Source organism: Mesitornis unicolor, unplaced genomic scaffold (genome assembly GCF_000695765.1).
Source record: "Mesitornis unicolor isolate BGI_N332 unplaced genomic scaffold, ASM69576v1 scaffold35755, whole genome shotgun sequence".
Classification (NCBI taxonomy): Eukaryota; Metazoa; Chordata; class Aves; order Mesitornithiformes; family Mesitornithidae; genus Mesitornis; species Mesitornis unicolor.
This window is the reverse complement of record NW_010184090.1, coordinates 1-13709: the sequence shown is the minus strand read 5'-3', so window position 1 is coordinate 13709 and position 13709 is coordinate 1. Positions and strand designations below refer to the sequence as shown.

General features: G+C 39.8%; 1 protein-coding gene across 1 annotated transcript; it reads right to left on the bottom strand.

Annotated features, from left to right (window-relative positions):
- Positions 1 to 5082: 5082 nt before the first annotated feature.
- GABRA6 (gamma-aminobutyric acid (GABA) A receptor, alpha 6) lies at positions 5083 to 13479 on the bottom strand (the record flags this gene model as incomplete). Its single annotated transcript, XM_010184354.1, has 7 exons — positions 5083 to 5130; positions 6067 to 6326; positions 10401 to 10553; positions 10985 to 11128; positions 11728 to 11810; positions 11919 to 12139; positions 13412 to 13479. Coding segments are annotated over 7 exons (977 nt in total), but the record flags the coding sequence as incomplete, so codon positions are not given.
- Positions 13480 to 13709: the final 230 nt, after the last annotated feature.

The following is a 13709-nucleotide window of genomic DNA, read 5'->3' as shown; positions in this document are numbered from 1 at the left end:
TTGCAGTTGAGTTCTGAACAGCAGCTACAGTAATTTGCCTACTATATTTAGATTTAATTTTTCCTTTTGACAAAGATTTTACCTAGAATGACATCGTCAAACTTCAGCAAAACACGGAGAGAAACAGGGAACGGACAGCCTATTTCGCATAGTACACACAGCCAGTCACTCAAATAATGAGGACTGTTTCACAAGTAGCAAGAGCAACATCAAGGAGCTCGGTGTCATTATGAAATAATGAATTTTAAGTTACTGAGTCCTGCTTCAGAGGAGTACTTTTACACATGAGTATTCCCATCAGGCAATTAAACTTGTCACTACGATGGCTACCCAGTGACACAGAACAGAACGCAAGATCCCTGTTTAATGGGAGACACCGTAACACTGGACTAGACAAAGACTGGGATGTATAGGGGTGAGTAAGGTACGGTCTGGCTTCTCTTAAGCTTTTGCAGCTCAGCTATCTGATCCCCTGGAAAGCTCACAAAGTCTCATCCATGAAGATGCTGCTCTCATAGCCCCCATCAATATCACTACAGTTTGCTCATGCTCAGAGTATCTCAGGAAGCTCTCAGCAAATTGATTTTAAAAAATACAGCACACATAACCTTGGAGTAAACAGGATTCTTTGTCTGCTTTTCTGATTTTCATATGGCTGCTAACTGTCATTTAGGAATGTGCTTTGTTCTTGCATTTCTTCTCCTCACGAGATTTCTGTAATTCATATTTGTAAAATCCTCCGCTGTTCTCTGTTCCTTTGCACTGCAAACACTCATTCTCACTATCAGTTTAGTTTGTGACCTAGCACTAACGTGAGGATCTTATGTATGCACTGATACTGGCTAACTTTAGACAAATGAATATCTGTATGTCCTTACTTTATCTCTCTTTAACTCATTTATATCTCTTTTTCTTGTAAAAAGAGGTTTGTGAGAATAGACTCTAAAAGGTTAGACAAAAAAATGTGTTATTCCTCCTTTTCTTTATAATTTATTGGAGTGAGGCTGTGGAACTCTGCTGACATCACAAAACACACAAAAAACCCCAATTAAAAAAAATAAATCCATCTCATGCCAGAGATCCATTACAACCTATAACTTAGACACTTCCTTGCCATCTGTGGGATCTGATTAAAAAACGTGTATTGCAAACATTTACAAACAGTGCTTTGCATAATTAAAAGCTGAATATAGTTTAGAGATCATTAACAGTCCTAGTTTTAGGCACGTCTTTAGGAATTCTAAGTTTCCTTTCCTAGAAACATCATGAGAAATGACATGCCAATTTGTTTTCTTCAAAAGAGGGTTAAATAACTTGGGTTAAATTACTCACTTGGAGCATGGGAAAGCCATGTTCAACTCCTTTTTTTAACCTCCAGGGACTGACATTCACCTCTCTCAAAGTACAGCCAGGTGAAGGTGGCTATGGGGGAGGCTGTTACCTCGTTACTTCAAAGCTGTTTTACTTTGCATGGGAAAATCTAAAAAGCCATTAGAGGCAGAGAGCATAACTCTGAAAAATATACCATGCCCACTGTACTAAAATTGCCATCATATAACACAGGTAAGCACTAAGGAGAGCAGAGATGGGAACACCAATCATTTTCTCCTCAATGCGAATTCACTGTGGTGCGATCTCTTCCTAACATTTTTATGTTAGCGTATCAGAAAAAATCATATAATTAGCACAGAGCCTCTGTCAAAATATTTATCTTCAACAGATTTAAATGTTCAAAGTCACATTCGGCTCTTAAACTTACCAGCGTCAGTATATCTCTATATTTACTTTGCTAAATTTCTGCAGAAAAATAAGTTTCTGCAGAAACTCTTCCTATAAATGAGACACAAACAGCACTAGAGAGGTTTGGGTTATTTTTTTGTATACTTTTTATTTTGTTCTCACTGCTTCCTGCAAAAAAGGTACTGGGATTAGACTTCCATGTTGAACAAGGAAATGTCTAAACCCAATTCATCTTGAATTTTCCTATTTTGCTGTATGGCATCAGCTACTTCTAAACCTTCCTTACTGCCCTGCATTGGCTTTGTCAATCAGACAAATACTTAACTCGAGCAGAACCACATAATCAGCATCTACTTGCCTTGCTGGGAATGACATAAAGTCAATATAACTGAAAGTTCTTGTTTGTTTTTAATAGCCTGCATGATAATCTGCAATTGTGGAGGAGCAGGAAGGTCTCCCTAATTCGATTGAAAGGGCCGTGTTCTCACTCAAGACTTCAAGGCCTATAGCTGTGCCTAGGAAGACCTCATGAAGGGTGGTTGATGATCCAAATAGATATGCTCTCCTCTCAGCTACACCAGGATACTCATTAAACATACTCCATATATCCTGACGTAATTATGGGAAACTAAATCCTTTACACCGAAGTGACATACGGCTGCTCTGCAGTTGGGCAGGACTGTTAAAGAGATTGAGAATCCTTTTCTGCCCAAGCCCTGTTATTCTGAAACACAGGGACAAGGCTATCTGTAGGGAGAAGGAAGCTCTCCCAGCAGCATTTCCCTGCCCTGTGCTGTTTATTGTGAAATAATACTTCAATATTTATTGCTGTTTATTATCTTTTAGAACAGAACTGTAAACGAGCTACTACCCTATAACAATCTTTTGCCTTTCACGTGTAATTTCTCACACAAAAAGGATGATTTTTGGTCTATGGTTCGTGCTCCCTGACCACCTCTCAGAGCATTACTCCAGACAGTATCACAAATTCCCCTTCCCCTTCAACTTCCAGTATTGGGACATTCCTGGATAAAGAAGCCATAAGGATGAAACTATATGACTGATATAGAAAAATGCACATTTGAAATGGATTAAAGAGCCAAATGTTGTAATGCTTTATATATATACACACATATATATGTGTGTATACAGAACATTTGGTTTTGACATGCTAGAACAAGCTTGGTCACCATATGAATAAAACCAGGTTTGTGTCAGGGTCCAGATGACGACTCAGCTTGTCGCCACCGTATTTTGGAGTGGAACACCCATAGTTTTTGTATTTCACACAGGGATGGCCTGCAGCTGACAAAGAGAGCAAGCCAAATTGTGCTCTCAGTGAAGCGAGGTGAATAGAGCGGCTTTCCTGGAACCAGAAGAGGCGTGCTGGGCTGTCAGCAGTCAACCCAGCACACTCAGACCTTGCTTCCCTTACTGCAACCAGCGCAGTCCAATGACCTGAGCAGTTTCTCCTCTTCTCATCAGCACAGCAGAGCAGAACTTGGTCTTCTGCCATCTTGCTTTTCTGAGTGTACAGGATTTTGGCTACAATATAAAACCCCGTGACTACAAGTTTTTGTTCATTTGAATAAAGCAAGGTTTTAAAATAAAACTAGCTCAGCTGAAGGGGGAAGGAGGCTTTTTGATAGTAGTTTGAAAGGGGTTTGATTTACTTTTTTTTTCAGGAAACATAATTAATTTGGAATTAAACCCCTGAATATATTCTGTAAATAAGTTGATCTTGATGAGTTTAGGTCCTCACTCAAGAAGGTCTGGAGCAAAAGTTTCTAACTGGCTGTTTTATAGCACCTTTGAATTTTCATTTATACCAAAACTCTCTCCCTGGGCTTCTCTCACGCAAAGCAGGAGAATGGATTCTCTGTCACACAGACAGTATTAGTTCAGACAGCCTCAGGTTACTACCACCACAACGTTCTTTAGCCACTCTTCAAGCAATTTAAGAGACCAGATTATTAAAATCATGTAGTCTATGCTGTTCCTCTTAATGGCGCTGCTGGTAGCAGCGTCCCATTGACCATGGTTGTACAGCCGTGAAAATTTTCAAGTAATTACATCTCACTTTTTCACTTTGATTTTACAAACAGACTCACCAAAACTCAGCAAAACTTCACAATCCTCAGAAACTTTCTCAATGTAGAAATGCCGTCTGACTTCTATAAATGCAGAAGACAGGAAGCATTTTTGACATACTGTTCACTGCTTTTCACCCTATACCTGCCCTTTCACGTAGCTAAAATTCTGAGAACTTTCATGCACTTAAAAATCACAAATAAAAATATCAGCATTACAAGTGGATGAAAAGCTTCACTATGTTATCTAAAAGAGCAAAAAGAAATTTAAAAAATAGATTAGACAAGACAAGGTACCAAAGCCCAGGGTTCACAGGGGCTTCCCTTTCAGAAGGGAAAGTTTTAAACTATTTTATAAAACCAAATAAAGTTAAAAACCATGTTAATGTATAAGACATGGATTCTAAGAGACTGTTTTCTAGTGAATTAGAAAACAGTGTTCTAAGAAGAGAGGCTGAGTAAATGGGGAGAAAAGGCAAAAAAGGAAGAGCAGGAAAGGTATGAATAAGAACTGGGCATTGTGGCAATCAAAAAAAGAAAAATTTGGAGGAAAAGCAATGAAAGAATTCAGAGGCAAACAAATGGAACAAGTTGAGGGGTGTATGGTAACAAAAGGGAGATCAGGTCTCCAGAAACAGCTTCTAAATCTACAATAAGCAAGAAACCGAGTATGCTGTGTGCCTAACTAGAATATAACTGCCTTAAGATCAGTAATGTAGAAGTAACTGTAGAAGGACAAAGCTCGGTAGAGGACGAAGATCCTGAGGAAATGGTCATGTACTCATGCAATTGGTCGGTGCCAACTACTCTGTTACCTTCCAATTCATTAGTTCAGGTCTTTCAGCTGAAATTACACCACTGACTGCAGTGTACCCACCTATGTGACAACAGACAGAAGTTCTTTCCCCCTTACCTTCACCACACCAAAAAAAAAGAAAGAAAAGCTTATTAAAATCTGTTACCCTGTAATTACTCCTTATCCCCCTTTCTAGGATGGGACCCTTTAAATCCAACAGTTAATTCTCTAGAAGCCATTTTGACTACATCATCTTTCCTCCAACTGTAAGTCCTCTTCATTTTTTATAATCTCACCGATTTTGCTCTTCCTGTTACTGCAGAGGTGAGTTCTCACAGAGACCTGGTCCTCTGAGAAAAACAGTGGTGGACTTACAGGGGCTGAAAATTGCTGTCTTGGATAATATGAGCGAGATGAGGACTGTGCAATTGGGCTGTTTTAGAGACCGAGCTCACCTCAGGACTTCAATGTTATGGGGTTTAACTGCTCTTCTACATCTGTATGCTATGGAGCTTTCGTTTGGCTATTATATGGACCTTACCAATTATGACTAATAGCTCGAGGTACCCAAACGTTCTAACTTCAAGCAAATGTGGATAAATGACTAGATAGTGGGTAAGGTGTTGCCCTGATATTCAACAGCTCCTAGACTGACTTCCTTATTCAACGACAGACTCAAAGGTTTTGCAAAAGGGCATTCAAATTCTGTTATTCCTCTCAAAATGGGCAATGTGGTGGTAGTAAAACTAATTTCAAATTGAAAACAGGAGGGTTATAGGGATAAATATATTAATATGTGTTGTGAGACGGCACTCATTACTTAGCCTACTTAGCCTGAGATGTAAGGAATAATATTTACAAGCAATTTTGACATATCTTTTTTGATACTAGAAAGCCTTCCTGTCTTTCACATATAGTAAAATCTATCCCTGATCTTTACATTTGTTTCCCCAAGCTTCCACACACAGATTTTTATGAAAGTAACAGATGCCAAGTTTATGTAAAGGCTAATTCCTCTTCTTCCAGATGACCCACTTATGGTATGTACCAGTGTACTACAGTGATCCCATAATCATCTGGCCAATGCACATGTTCACTGCATTGTACAAATTCTGCAGACTTGCTGAGAGCACCACAGCTGCCTGACCACGCTGCCTACAGCATCGCTCAAGAGAAGTATTATGGGTAACAGTCTAATGGCTTTCCTTAAATATCTTACCAAACAAACATCTCTCTAGTAAATCATATCTCGAATTTAAATAAGCAGCATGAATCAACGAAGACTTTTCATTTTCTGCAGTAAGAACAACGTCTTTGCTAAACAGACACGGTCTGGTTACATAATGTTTCAGGTTAAGATCACTTTAATATTGTTTTGCATTCACTACTTCAGCTGCCTCTTCCTATATGATGCTTATTATCAGAAAAGCAAGCAATTACCGAGACAATCTCGTCCTCTGCCGGTACAGTTGCTGCTGATAGTGCTGCTGCCAGTGCTGCTGCCCTGGCTGCCTTCCTCATCGCTCTCTGAGTCTGGAGATTGGTGAAGTAGTTGACAGCTGCAAACTCAATCAGTGCAGAGAAGACAAAGGCAAAGCACACAGCTATGAACCAATCCATGGCGGTAGCGTAGGACACCTTGGGCAAAGAGTGGCGTGCGCTGATGCTTAAAGTGGTCATTGTGAGCACTGTAGTGATTCCTGGAAAATAAGAGAGAGAAAATGGGGGCATCAGAATTTTGCTTCAATCCTGCTACTGTTGAATTCCTATTGATCAATAAAACCCCAACTCCTCTTTGGTTTTAGCTGTCATCCTACATATCAGCTAACTAACAAGACAGCTAAATATTTTGTGTTCTTAGGTAATTAATGTACTGGCTTCAGCATCCAAAAGCTCTAAATGAACTTCCTCAATGAGCAGACTGAAAGTTAAGATAACGGCGTATTACATGGCTCGGCATCTTAGAATTGGGACAAACGTGGGTGGAACAAAATTCAGGCTCAAACTATGAAAGACGCTTTACTTGAGGGGTTAGTAAGTGGAACGTTTGGTGGCAGAAATCTAGACTAACGTACTTTCATTTCCCAACAGTGATCCTCTCTTTCTCCTGCTGTTGCACCAGACAGATCATGGCTCACAGAACACTCACTGAATCCACCAAATTCTGCATTAAAATCAGTGGTAGGCTATGATGGGGCCCACGGCGTTCTTCACGTGAACTCAAGAATTCATTCTGGTTTGGACTGTAGAGCATCAATAACGCAGGAAATATTCCTACTTCCCACCACTGCCTGATACAGGCAAAAAGTGCAAGCAAGCTCATTCATTAACATATAAGCCTCAGTGACTCATGTTTACTTGTAACTATGCCTGTTAAAATGTTAAAACCACGGGTATTTAAAGACAGTAAGGTGGAGAATACCCTCTTTGCTCTTTTCTGCAGTCAGGGATGGGTAGGTGGGAAACAAAAAGATATTGTAATGGCATGCTGTGATGATGAATCAATATGCTGTGGATGATGCTCGGTGGAAAGGATGCAGTGTCATTGCATGCTGCAGCATCACGACAGGGTGACTTGATTCTTTTCAGCGGTTTTTTTGCAGCTCTTTCACATGATGTAGCTTGCCAGCTGTCTGAGGTTAACTACGTCCCAATGTCATTATTTAACATGTTTTAATGAAGTGCAAAGAGGAGATGGTATAAGAATACGCAGGATCTCTACTTCTCCCAAATCTGCCAGGCTCATTTTATAATACGAATACAAGTATGCTGAGATATACTTCAATTTCAGAGGTCCAGAATGAACTTTTCAATATGATGTGTGATTAGAATCTGTCCATGTGCTAGTTAGTAATAAAAATGATATATTCTGTGTCTGAATAAATGCAGGAATTTAAACTTAGGAATAGGACTCCTATTCTATTACAGACACAGATAAGACTTCTCTCGGTGTGGAGTGAATATTGATGAAATGCTCTGCACTGTGAGAAACTCCTTTATCAAACTGAATGCCAAATTACAGTTGGTAAACTGTAACTGATGATTGTTTACCCTCGTCTTTCCACTTTGAACGCTTCTTGGTAAGCTGTTCCACAACACAAATACTGAAATATGTTCTCTTTTATTACTAAAATGAAACAACAGAAATACCCAAACACCTTTCTCTATTTGAGACCTTATTGTAAAGAAAGTTTAATGACTAGATATTAATTCAAAATTCCCAGGGTGACCTGCTAGGAAGGTAGAAGCTGACTGCTATCTTTCTGCAAAATAGCAGATTAACTTCTTGCCAGGAATAATAAAGATTAGATAAAGGCACATAAAAAATGTGAAATAACAGCCACTGCTATGTGGATTCAGAGCATACTTAAAATTAGGCCTCCAACAACCACGTTTCCTGTTCTAAGTAATTTCTGATAATGCCATGCTTCATAACACTTCACACATACATACATACGTGTGTATATATATATATATACATATATATGCAGAGCTATGTACATAGCTCCACATGAGGGATTTTGTACCAGCAATCTGCTCTTCTTTCCAATGACACAATTAGAAAGAATGCAAGAGTGCCTCTTCAACTATTTCCATCTCCCATTTTTCTGATGCAGGTCTACAAAGGGTGCTTATGACTATTAATTTATCTTTGCGAAAAGTTCAAAGTATTTATTACAATACTACCCATAAAGGATGATTGGCATCCATTTTGGTGGTCAGTAGAGTTATTACATTAATTTGTTCCAAGAAACTGGTTTGGGCACACCACTGTTATTCTTCTATTATTGTTTTCTCTCAGACTTGCTGTTTGGGAACTCGGAAGTAAAACTGAAAATCTGTAATTGAAGTATTTGAATATGATGGAGAAGGGAGACCTCTCCATTTTAAACCTTCTCCATTTAAAACCTCTGCTTTCTTACTGGGGCCTGAAAGTCTTTTTTGTCATAAGGAATTTGCTCTTTTTTCCTCAGATGAAGGTAATACGAATCCATGGGATTTTGAATTAGTAAGGACTATAAATTCAGACTCTGCCTGGGAGAAATAAGAACGGAATAAGGATTCAAACAGTCTTTTAAAATGTCAACACAATGAATTTTCCACAATACTGAGAAAGATGTCTATTTTACTATTTTCATAAAATACTTTGTTTCTAACTCTAGATTCAGTATGACATCTAAGAGTTGTTACTGCAGGGTTTGGGGTCTCCATGTAATTAGCACTGAATCAGCTAAAGACTTATTAGTACATTACTTCAAGCATACAGAACTGACTTCCACTGCCTAGCAGGTAGCAAATATGTTTCACTCAAAATGCAGAGGATGCAGCTGTATAGTCCAGAGATGCAACATAAAGCCAGATCAGGTAGCATCATATTTGGTGCACAAACCTCCTGTATCTATTTCATGCCTCTACTGCAATAAACATCCTTTAAAATCTATTGCCTGATATTTTTAATATTTTGAAGCACTTAAAGAAATCCCCAGTGCCAGAAAACTACTACTTATAAGTAAGTGCTTAACGATGCCAAACTGCCTCCCAGCTCCCACTGGGGATTTCAAGAACAAAAGTGTTGATGTTACTTCAGAGGCATCTGAGCAAGTTGTGCTCACTTAGCATCCCTAAAGCTTTGCAATGCTTTTATCAACGCCATCCGTTGCAGGTAGGAAATGCCAACCGACTGAAATCAAATTATCCAAATTCTGTAGCCTGCTAACTACAATTACAGACTCATTTTGAATTATGAGTCTTGCATCATTTATGCCTAGGGAGCAGACAGCTGCCTTGTTGTTACTGAGGACAAGTCTCACAAAGGGAATTCTTTGTATAGAAATACTGGGGTAAGAGACAATAGATAGGGCTGCAAAACATGTATGTATGGGTCGTGGATTCATGAAGCTTTTGACAAGTTTTAGTAGTTTGGCTTAGTATTTTTATGACTGTTTTTCTAGAAACAACAATTCAGCCAGTGAAGCTTTATCCCTTAACAAATTTAAAATTTAAGAGCAAATTGAATAGCAAAGCACAGACTAAAAATTAAGGAAACAAAATTCACAGTTTTGGGAGTGTTAAATCAAACCACTGGAAAGAAAAAAAAGGCCCTGCCATGCAATATGGACACACTTTTCATATTACAGCTCCAAACGGTGCTACGGACAGGATTTGTCCCACCTAACTTTACCCATCTGAAGTCCTTTAACACTTTAACTCAGGTTGGTTTCACAAGAGAATAAATCAATAGAAAAAAAAAATCCTCTTTAAAAAGGAAGTTGGCATTCAGCCTATGAATATGCATATGAAAAAATATTCAGGGGAAGAAAAACATCTCAAACAAGTCTGGCTAACCAAAAATACTGAGTAAAGAATTTTGACTGTCCTAGGCAGACTGAGCAGTATTTTGTTTAATTTTAGTATTTCCTTTTGTTCACTCAAACCTACTAGCTGCCTTTTCCAACCCCCCACTGGATTACAGTAGCTGTTTGATGCAATGGAGTCAATACAGTGAATGAAGGGAACGATAAGAGAATGAAACACAAATACCAGCCACGGTTCTTGCTGGAACGGATTCTTTGTTGATCCAAAACACAACTTGAGACAGGACTACGGTCATGATGCATGGAATGTATGTCTGAATGAGATAGTAGCCTATTTTCCTTTGAAGATGGAAATAGAGCAGCTGAAGTGAATATTCGCCTAAAACAAACAAGCAATGAAAGGAATGAATGAACGGTATGAGTGATGCTGAGGTGTTCAAAGGCCTTAATGCAGCATACCAAAAACGGTCCTGGCTGGAACAGACTCCTTATTAATCCAGAAAGACACCTGAGAAAGAATGACTGTCATAATGCATGGAGTATATATCTGTATCATGAAGTAGCCCATCTTCCTTTGCAAGTGGAAATAAACTGTCATGATTACATATTCACCTGTTAAGAGACAAGTATGTCAGCATTATTTTGGCGACATATGAGTAAACATTACTGGCTTGAACCCAACGCATTATGTTCTGAGGAAAGCACTTATGGGCCTCCTAGTGCATAACAGATATAAGCTGATTAAAAAAGGTAAACTGACCTTATGGAAACAGAGCAGAATAATACTCATTTCATGGACTGTTTTTACAGGGAGGGGAGACAGAGGGAAGTCTTAAGAACTGCATGAAAAATTGCATGCTTAAAGGGACTGTATTGAAAAGCTATCTTATAGGAGACAATGATTAGCTTCTGTCCAAGGATTTTCATTTTTAAAATGGCAAGACATAATTAAACTAATTCGGTTCTATATTAAAAAAGCCCCTGTAATTTCTTTTCAAGATGTGTTTTATGATGTCAGTATTTCCCACGTGGCTACATCTTACCTGTGTTAGATTTGATTGTTTCACTAGATACAGTTTGTCCTATGAGGTCGTACTGGAGGAGACTGGAAGACTCCTGTGGTACTTCTACTGAATGCAGGGGTCCTTTTTTCCATGTATAGATTATTTCACTTTTTGGATAAGCATCTGAGTTACAGAGGGAAAAACTGCTATTATTAACTATGTACTTTATAAGCAATGGAAAAAGTAATGATGATGATCCCTTTTGTGGCTCAAATACCCATAGAAACATGCATCCTCCTCCAGCAAGTTCCTATCCTTGTGAATGACAAAATGCAAAAAAACCCCAATAAGAAGAGAATGGTTGAGGTGAGACCTGATAGGTCCTGGCTTTTGTTTCTTAGTTTGCTATAAAACACGTACATCAATTACCACAGATGAACAAATATTTTAAAAACTAATTACCAGACCGACTAAATATTTGCAAAACTGAAAGTAACACAGTAAATACACTACAGCTTTTATGACTTGTTGAAGGACTCACTTTGACTAACAGATGTGTAAGAAGAATAAACAATAAAATATGCTTCAACAGTCACCCTTCGGTGAATAAACCCATGAATGGTCTGAGTCTCAGAGGAGAAAGTGAGACTGTAGTATAAAAAATACAATAAAAAATTTCAGCTACATCGTTACGTAGTGTCCTAGGATCTCACTTCTGCTCTTCTCATGTACATAGACCAAATGTATTGTTATTAAAAACTGAAAGATACAGAAAGACTTACAGCTTCCAAACTTCAGTGGACAAGCATGTCCATCCATAGGGAAGTTCACCAACCGCATAGGACAATCAGCATTAATGGTTAGTCTAGAATACATTACAGTAGATGACAATGAAAACAAAGTGGTATGCAGGAGCACTGCTTAAAAGAATCAAAAATAAAGGTCAAGAAAAAGCAGAAGCGCAGGCTCTCACCTCATTGTGTAAAGAATAGTTCCATTCTGCATAATTCTGAAAAGTTTGTTAGGAGTTGTCATATTATGAGCAATTGATTTTTTTCCATTTCTAAAAAATGTGTCTGGTGTCCAAATTTTACTGACCATTAAATTGTTCAACCTCAAAATTTCAGTTGGCCCACTAAACTTCAACCTCTCATCAGTCCACGTCTGCCGAAAGAAGACATCCATTGTGTATTCCTACGGAAAATAAAGAGGTGGTTGACTTATGCAGGGGGGCCGGCAGCTCCCAAGTTGCTGTGTATGCAGTGACTCCATGAAAGAACCTAACACACAAGTCCATGGCATTCAGTTTATTGCTTAAACTCTTAATCCTATTACCGTTAAGTAGTTACTAAAAAAAAAAAGCAGTCTATGAAAAAATACCCCATTTTCTTATTATTTAAAGAGTAGTTACATAGTAATCAGTGAACAGATAATTTGATCTGGGCAAGTTAAAAAAAACACCTTATCGTTCTCTCAGAGATAATATTCTAATTCAAGGTGACTGAGGTCTAAGGAAATAGAAATGTCCAGTTTAGTATCTTTTCAAAGTGCAAAAATAGATCATCAACATTTAATTGCCAGGAACAAAAAAAACATGCTCAGTGCCCCTTCTGCAGCTTACTTTAGATGTTCACAAAGAAAGGGCTGATGTGAGTGAGTCACATCACAGTAGGATTATGGTACCAAGTTAATATTAATTTAAGTTATTTTTCTCAAGGACTCTTAGCAATACTCTCACAAGCCTTCAGAAAGTACTTCTCTACAGAAGTTGCTTAGAAAACTGAGCTAAACCTTGTCCAGAGGCAAATGTGTAAGGTGGCAAGGTTATGCCTTCTCTTTGACTTATGAAGAGAGTGGAAAAACTTTTGGCTGCATCTTGGGGCCCACAGCTCCTTGCCCACAAACTGGACTGCAGGCTCAGGTAAGAAAGCATTGGAGGAAGTGTACAAGGGCAAAAACAGCAATCAAAGGCAATTTCCAAAATGAGATCAGCAATGCCATCCTCACTCTGGTGGCTTCACATTTTGCTGGAGCTGCTGCTGTAACTGACAGAGTTCACCCAAGTCCTCAATTACCTGAATCTGGGGACACCCAGCACGACAAGGGGCAGCTGTCTCAGAAATGGCACCATTCCCCTGCAGCTGCTCATTAGGTCGTTGCCTTCCTGCAAAGCTGTGTGTTGTGCCACAGGTGCTCATAATCTTCTTAAGGAGGTTAAAGAGGCATCTTTAACCTTCCACTCCTGCCCTCCCCCTGAGGCCAGCGGTGCTCTCTGTGCCCAGCCTCTGTGCCTGGCTGACTCTGCTGGGGAAATAGCTATATGCAGCTCCAGCCAAACTGCTCCGCTGGGCCCTGGAGATTGTCAAGAAGATTAAGCCTCGTAATCTGCTTTAATGACGGTCAACTCAGATGCCACCGTAATGAATCCCGGGAAAGGAGAGCAGGGGCGGCAAGAGGGGCCCTTACCATCTCCACGTCGGACACGGGCCCAAAGCTGGTCACGTAGATGTCTGTTTTCACTTCTGTCACGGCGCCTGCGGGACAGGGAAAGGAGCTGGGAGCGGGGTCAGGGCTGGCGGGGCCCGGCTCCCTGAGGCGGCGCTCCTTGGGGCTGCGGTGCGAGCGCAGCACCGGGGCTCCCCCGCAAAAGCCGGCGGGCTGGGGGGTGGCGGGGCACGGGAAACTTCCCTCCTCTGGGAACCCCTTTTGGGTTTCACCGCTTCCCTCCTGCCGGGGCCGCGCCGGGTCCGTCCTCCCCGCGCCC